The 7,813-nt window shown below is 62.8% G+C and overlaps 1 protein-coding gene across 1 annotated transcript in view; it reads left to right on the top strand.

The window, feature by feature from the left end:
• Positions 1–1,931: 1,931 nt before the first annotated feature.
• The window catches only part of PITPNM3 (PITPNM family member 3), a 44,928-nt gene continuing 39,046 nt past the window's right edge, over positions 1,932–7,813 (top strand). Inside the window, exons 1-5 of the mRNA XM_077746880.1 lie at positions 1,932–1,982; positions 3,218–3,357; positions 5,768–5,885; positions 7,277–7,390; positions 7,528–7,687. Of these exons, the coding sequence (XP_077603006.1) occupies positions 1,932–1,982; positions 3,218–3,357; positions 5,768–5,885; positions 7,277–7,390; positions 7,528–7,687 (583 nt within the window). The remainder of the gene's footprint in view (positions 1,983–3,217; positions 3,358–5,767; positions 5,886–7,276; positions 7,391–7,527; positions 7,688–7,813) is intronic.

Raw genomic sequence — 7,813 nt, 5'->3', positions numbered from 1 at the left:
CCCCCACGCCCATCTCCCGCCCCCACCCCGCCCTCCTGAGGAGCCCCCCTGGGAGCTCCCTTGAGCAGAAGGAGCAAGAATCTGGTGGGACAGAGGGGGCCGCCTGGGGACAGCTGCCTCCAGTGTCTCATTGGAAGGCAAACTTGCAGAGCCCGTGAAAAGTACAACAGATAGCCAAAGCTATTAATCACTAATTACCTCCTAAGTAACGTAATTAATGGGCATTTAAATGGCATACTTATGAGATTACCAGCAGGTCTCCAAAAAGCCTATTTTTTCCAAGTAGCTGGTTTGGCCGGCCGTGTCCTGTTGGGAAACGGGGATCCCAGCCCCGCTCTGGCCCGCGCCCGGGGACGGGGCCACGACGGTGGCCGGGCCAGCTCCGTCCGGCGACTCTCAGCCTCAGGCAGGCTCACTGCCCGTCCTGCCTGGGCTCAGGGACCGTGTGAAGAGCGGCACAGAGGAGCTGCCCCCTGACCGTGCCCGGGGGCCGGCGTGGCCGGGCTCCGGCGAAGGCCGCCGCTGGTGTGGTCGCTTGGTCGTGCCCGATTTGCGGCCGGCTCTGTGACTGGCCACGGCGACGGGGCCGTGGCTCCACGCGTGGCCCGCCCGCTCCAGGTGCAGGCTGGGGCCGGGGCCAGGTTGGGTTGGGGCCGGTCTCGGGGTCAGTCTGCAGCCTGGAGTCCACGCCTGGCTCCCCCGGGAGCTGGGCTCCTTCCGGGTCCTCCAGGGCCTGGGCTCTGGGGGCTCGGACCCCCAGCAGACAGGCCCTCCCAGGGCTCCCCCAGGTCCCCGAAAGAGCCCAGCCCATAGGCTCGTCAGTGGCGCATACAGCAGTTTGGGAAGTAGTTAGGACATGTTTCCATAGCAACCAACCCCCAACCAGCACTGGTTTCCTTCCATGATGCCTTTTTTCTGGAAGCAGCTTCTCTGGCCTCTCCTTCCTCCCTGGTGGGCCCAGGGCCCTGGATTGGTCTGCTTCCCAGCCGCGTCCTGACCCCCAGTGGCGCCCGAGGACAGGCCCGGGGGGCCGCTCCCCTGAAGCGGGCCGGGAGGGGCTATGGGCCTGTGGGGACCCCAGCAGGTACCCGCCCCGGGGAAGCCACAGCCAGAGGGCGGGTAGCCCCAGGGGTGCTCCAGTGGGCGCAGGCAGGGGACGTGGGGAGCCCTGAGGGGGCGGGGGAGCAGGAAGGCTNCGGGGAGCCGGGGGTGGGGGAGGGGGAGGAGGGGGAGCCGCCTGCTGGGGGCGGTTCCCGTCGTGCCCCCTGTACCCGTTACAGGGCCTGGGGGAGAAGAGCGGAGTTGCTGTGTGCGAAGGTACCGCGGGGCGCCAGGCGCCACGCTCGGCCTTTCTCAAATACCCATTCGTTTAGGGGCGCCGGAGGGGGCTCAGTCGGTTGAGCATCTGATTCTTGATTTCATCTCAGTTCTTGATCCCAGGGTGGTGGGTTCGAGCCCCACGTCAGGCTCTGCGCCGAGCGTGGAGCCTGCTCGGGATTCTCTCTCTCCCTCTCCCTCTGCCCCCCACCCCCCCCGCTCGCACTCTCTCTCTAAAAAAATCATTTCAGTTACTCCTCATATCCACCCTCTGTAAGTACTATTATTACCCCTATTTCACAGAGGAGGAAACTGAGGCACGGCGTGGGTGGTGACACTCACGAGATGCCCAGCGGATGGGGGCAGGGCTGGGAGTGAGGGCGGGACGGTGGCTCACATCCCACGTGACGTGGAAGGACGGGCTCTGGGGAGGGGCGGCGGCGGGACCCCGCGTCTCCCTCCGTGTCCTGCTCATGGCCCCCCGGGAGCCAGGCCGGATCAGAGGAGCGGTGAGGTGTGACTCCGTTGTGAGGCTGGGCGTGAAGCCGTGTGTGTGAGCGAGTCCGCGCGAGCCACCTGCAGGCTCTGAGCCCGTGGCTGATTATTTCCGCAGCATGGATGGTAGTGAGACCCAGATGCTGCAGCCCGTGGAGCCCGCCGTCCTTGTACGTGCGTGTGCATGCGCGTGTGTGTAGGGGCACACGTGCGCACGCGGGTATGGGTGCATGTGTGTGTACACGTGTGTGCATGCACGTGCATGTAGTACACGTGTGTTTGTGTGTGTTGTACATGTACACGTGTGTGCCTGTGTTTATGTATGTGGAGGCATATCTGTGTCTGTGTGTGACGGACACAGAATGGGGACAAGGCCCGAGTGTCTGTCACAGCGGAGCGCTCCTCTCTGTGGCCTGTGTCCCCGAGGCGCGCAGTTTGGATGCAGGGCAGGGCTTCGTGGCCTTAGGGGTGGGGGGGCGGCGCAGGCCCCGGGCCGGACACCCTATCCCGGCTCTCGGGCGCTGGAGGGTGCGTGGAGGTGGGGACCCGGCAGGTGTTACCTGAACATCCGCAGAGCGTGGCTGTCACACCCGGGTCCCCTCCTTGCTCCCACGAGCCAGACTCCCGTTCTGGAGAAGGCTCTAGATCCAGCTTCTTACAGAAACGGCCTGATTGCTTTGACCTGTGTCTCCTCCTTCCCACCCTGGCCCCCCCTTCAAGGCTCAGCTGGGGCCGCCCTCCCAGGAAGGCCTCCAGGCTCTCCAGCCTGCAGGCCCTCGGCCCGGGGGACCTGTGAACACACCTGTGGGGCGCGGTGTGGACGATTAGCGCTGGAGGCACCCCTCACTTGCTAACTGCTTCCTCCGGGTGCCGCGTCACAGGGCTTCCCCGGGGGGCTCAGGAGCGCAGGGCGGTGTCTCCCTGCGGGTGGGCTCCGGCCCGGGCTGGGAGCGTTTCCCCTTCCCCTTCTGTCCTTAGAGCTTTAAGTCGGAGCAGTGGGGGGGGTGGGGGGCAGAGGGGAGCGTGCCGGACGGCCTGTGTGGGGCCTTGGAGGAGCGGGGGTGGGTCTGTGGCCCTGAGGGGCTGCCTGGAAGCTTCCGTGCGCCCGTCTACACTGCGGTCCTGCTCATGACGGGCTCGCGTCTCCCGAGTGCCAGGGTGCTGGGCGCTGCAGCGGGCCGTGTGCACGGAGTGAGGTAGCGACTCCCCACCTCACGGGTGGCAGAGGTGAGGCCCGCGAGCTTCCCGCGCTCCCGCTGCGGACCCGTAAGTGGTGGCAGGGGCCCAGGCTTGTGCGCTGCGTGGCCCACGCGCCGGCCCCTGCGGGGTTTTCACCCGCGCTGGTGTGTGTGTGAGGGGCAGACGGAGGGGAGAAGTGGGGGCGCCTGTGCGTCTGCGTCTTCAGGACGGGCTCGGGCAGGAGGCGGGGCTGGGGGGCCGCAGGCGCACGTGCCGGTGTCCCCAGCAAGGCACCCAGACGCTGACCCGCACCCCGGTGGGCGGGCTGTACGGGTCTTGCTTCCGGTCGGGCCTCGCCTCCCGCGCGTAGGGGCTTTGTGACCTGGACAGACGTGCAGGATGGGGGCGCACGGTGCCCTCTGAGGGCTGGGTGGGGTTACTCTAGGGAAGCGGGGACACGGGGCGGCTCAGCCGGTTGAGCGTCTGACCTCGGCTCAGGTCGTGATCTCACGTGGGTTCGAGCCCCGCGTCGGGCTCTGTGCTGACAGCTCGGAGCCTGGAGCCGCTTCACCTTCTGTGTCTCCCTCTCTCCCTGCCCCTCCCCTGCTGGTGTTCACGCTCTCTCTCTCTCTCTTTCTCTCAAAAATAAACATAAAAAATTTAAAAAAAAACCCTGCAAGGACGCATTTTGAAGACAATGAGGATAAACGGTTAGCAGGTAAAATGTGCGTTTGAAGAGACACCGGAGGCAGACTTGGCCCACAGCGGAGCCCCCGGCAGGGTAGGGTCTGCTTGAAAGGAGAGGCGCCCGGAGCCCAGTGTCCACACTGGCCCCCGCGCTGGCCTGTCTTCAGGCTGTGACGCCACCGTCAGGCGCTCGGGGAAGGGGCGGAGGTAGGAGGCGAATCCGTTTCCCCCGTGTCCGTCTCCGCTGCGAGAACCTGCCCCAGCTCTGCCTCCCCGCACCCCTGCAGCAGGTGAGCTGTGCCAGGTCCCCCCGTCGCGTCCCCGGCTCGTGCCTGCGGGCCAGGCAGCCCTCTCTGACACCTGAGCCCCCTCCCACATATTTGTGTGCGTGTGTGCATGCGTGTGTGTACACGCACACACGTGTGTATGTGCGCGCGTGCACATATGTGTAGAGAGCGCTGGCAGAAATGTCCCTGCCCTTTTCCTTGGGCGGGGTGTCCGCCGAACGGGTGTGTGGGCCGCCGTGTCCGGGAACTTCTCCCCAACCCGCACGCTCGCTGTTCAAGCCCAAGGACCAGGGAGACGGTACAGCCTCACCGAGCCCATCACTGCTTACACGCTCAGGGACCGAGTCACCGGGCAGCAGGACTGTCCGGGCCCCGCGGGTGCTCGCTTCCTGGGAACAGGATGGATTTGGACCCCAGGGGTGCTTGCGCGCTAACACGTGCGTATGGTAGTTTTTATACCTTTAGTGACTGGAGAAAGCAGATAAAATTAATGTAAATTCTGCAGAAGTTGACACGGATGTACTTCCGGTGTCACAGAAATTTTCACATCCGTTTGATTTATATCTAAACGCACTTCTTTTTGTGGCCTTGTTCTGTTTTGGTGATATTATAAATGGAATTGTTTTTTTAATTTCAAATTCTCATTCTTTGTTGATAACACATAGAGTGCAGGTGACTTGTGTGGGTTGGTCATGTGTACGGCGATCTTGCTTTCTTCAACTATTTGTTCTCATAGCGTGTTTCTATTTGTGGATTTTGTAGAGCTCTTTTATTTTTTGAAGTTAAAAAAAAATTTTTAATGCTTATTTTTGAGAGAGACAGACAAAATGTGAGCAGGGGAGGGGCAGAGAGAAGGAGACACAGAATCCCAAGCAGCTCCAGGCTCCGAGCCGTCAGCACAGAGCCCGACGCGGGGCTTGAACTCATGAGCCGTGAGATCATCACCCGAGCTGAAGTTGGACGCTCACCTGACTGAGCCCCCAGGCCCCCTTGCAGAGCTTTAAAAAAATTATTTTGAGGGAGAGAGAGGGAGAGAGGATCCCGAGCAGGCTCTGCACTGTCAGCACAGAGCCCGTGAGGGTCTCGAACCCAAGAACAGGGAGATCATGATCTGAGCCGAAGCCAAGAGTCGACCCTTAGCAGACAGGGCCCCCGGGCGCCCTGAGCTTTTGTTTTCTGTGTAGACGGCGACGCCATCTGAGAACAGAGGCAGTTTTGTTTTTTTCCTCTGAAATACGTTCCCCTTTCGTTTCTGGTCCCGCGTCGCCCCCTGGACGTGCTCAGTTTTGGTGCGTCCCTTGCAGTAAATCCAGGGCCTGGGGCAGGAAACTGCCGACCAGCCTGCCACGCCGCCCGCCTGGTGGGCAAGAATCGAAAGCTTGGAGGGTCCCCGTGGGGAGTGGGGCCAGACCCAGCTTTCCACGTACAGGTGGCTTCTGGCCAGGTGCCCAGGCCGGTGCGTGCTTGGGAGTCTGTGGTGGGCAGGGCAGGAGGGACGGGCCAGAAGCGGACCCCGGGTGGCCTCGCCCTCCGGGAGCAGTGTGTGTTCTGGGACCGGGGCCCCGGGCGGGGAACAGTGCCAGAGTCCTGCGGGGGAGGGGTGGGGGGAGCAGAGCCGGGGCTGCGTCACAGGGTGCCCGGGAGCCACGGCCGGGACAGCGCCCACCTGTCACCTGCCCCCTGGCTCCTCCAACATCAGTCACCACTGAAGAGGGACAGGCTCCATCGCGTTTCTCCTCGTGCAGGCGGGGAGACTGAGGCCCGGGCACTGCTGCTACGGGATGCGGTCTCTCTGACGCCAGACTTGTGCGCCTGGTGACGCCAGCGCCGAAGCCCTGGGTGCCCGCGCTTTTACCGCCGGCCACAGAAGCCGAGATGCAACCAGTAGCCAGGATGCGCTATTACTTCACAGACTCTGAGGTAGAGTCAGCCACGCCAGTTACAGCCGACCCTGGAACTATGGGGGGCTGCGGGTGCTGACCCCCACAGTCAGGGATGGGGGTGCCGACCCCCCAAAGTCAGGGACTGACCCCCCACAGTCAGGGGCTGGGGGCGCCAAACCCCCCAAAGTCAGGGGCTGAGCCCCACAGTCAGGGGCTGGGGGCGCCAAACCCCCCAAAGTCAGGGGCTGAGCCCCACAGTCAGGGGCTGGGGGCGCCAAACCCCCCAAAGTCAGGGGCTGACCCCCCACAGTCGGGCTGGGGGCGCCGACCCCCCACAGTCAGGGGTTGGGGGCACCGACACCCCACAGTCAGGGGCTGGGGATACCAACCCCCCCACAGTCGGGGGCTGGGGACACCGACTCCCCCCCAAAGACAGGGGCTGGGGGCGCTGACCCCCCTCAGTGAGGGGCTGGGGGTGCTGACCTCCCCCCACAGTCAGGGCCTGGGGTGCTGACACCCTCCACAGTAAAAAATCTGCGTGTGACCGGGGCACCTGTGTGGCTCAGTCAGTTGAGCCTCTGACTTCAGCTCAGGCCATGACCTCACGGTTTGGTTGTGAGTTCGAGCCCCAGGTCACACTCTGCTGACAGCCTAGAGCTCTCTTCGGACCCTCCGTCCCTCTCTGTCGCTGCCCCTTCCCTGACGGTTCTGTCTCTCTCTCAAAATAAATAATAGTTTTAAAAACCTTAAAAACTCTGCATATGAATTTTGACCCCTGAAATTTAACTCCCAATAGCCTGCCCTTGAGCAGAGCCTCACCAATAACAGAGACAGTCGATCAACACGTATTTGGCGTGTTGTACACGTTACACACGTGTGATGGCAGTCCACTGGGCTGGAGAAAAGAAAACGTGATTAAGAAACTTACAAGGAAGAGAAAATACATTTACAGCTGCTGGATCGTGGATATTGAAAGAGAAAACCTTGTGTAAGTGGCCCCACACAGCCCGGCCCGTGTGCTCAAGGGTCCACTGTGAACGACAACCTGCGGTGGCGTCTGGGGGGCTCAGTCGGTTGGGCGTCTGCCTCTGGCTCAGGTCACGACCTCACGCTTGTGGGTTCGAGCCCCACATCGGGCCTCTGTGCTGGCGGCGTGGAGCCTGGAGCTGCTTCGGATTCTGTCTTCCCCTCTCTGTCCCTCCCTTGCTCTTGCTCTCTCTCAACATAAGTAAACATATAAAAATTTTTTTTAAAAAAGAAAGGGAGATGCACTCCGGGTTTGAGGACGTTGAAGTGTGTGAAAACACTGCACCTTAGAACTGATAAAATAGGATGATTTATAAAATCAACAGCCCTATAAAATTATGTGATCTACGTACACACTGCATTTTCCCGGCCTCCCTCTACCGGTCAGGTTCTACTCTGTAGGAAGAACGTCTGGCTGGCGTTCTGACGCGCGCGCTTCCAGGCACGGCGCACACCCTTCCAGGCACGGCGCGGCCTCGCGTGTTCGGCCCACGATCGCTGACGGGGCCGCTGGCTGTGCGCGAGGCCCTGTGCCAACGCGCGTGGTGCTGAATTTGCTGGATTTCTGCCCCTGCCCTCCCCTGACGCCCGAGGAACCGAGGCACAGAGGGCGGGGGGCCCTGGNGGGACGGCTGGGGGGGGGGGGTGCTGAGGCCCTGCTGGGAGCGGTTCGGAACCCGGTCTCGGGACTGGCTAACACGTGTGGCCCCTCCGCAGGTGGCCCCCCCCCGGGCGGCGGTGCCCCCTGGCACCTTCGAGGCGTCCTCGGCGACTCCGTGGACAGCTCGGACGATGAGTTCTTCGATGCCAGAGGTGAGTGACCGCCATCCCCCCGTCACTGGCTGGGGGACCTTTCTAGAAGCCTCAGGAAGGGGACCCCTGCGGGGGGTCAGCGTCTCTCCCTCCTGGACGCCGCGCCCCCCACCTCACCTGTGCCCG

This window comes from Crocuta crocuta, unplaced genomic scaffold (genome assembly GCF_008692635.1).
Source record: "Crocuta crocuta isolate KB4526 unplaced genomic scaffold, BGI_CrCroc_1.0 scaffold139, whole genome shotgun sequence".
In the NCBI taxonomy this organism is placed as follows: domain Eukaryota; kingdom Metazoa; phylum Chordata; class Mammalia; order Carnivora; family Hyaenidae; genus Crocuta; species Crocuta crocuta.
Note: the sequence above shows the minus strand (reverse complement) of the source record. Positions and strands in the feature narration are given on the sequence as shown.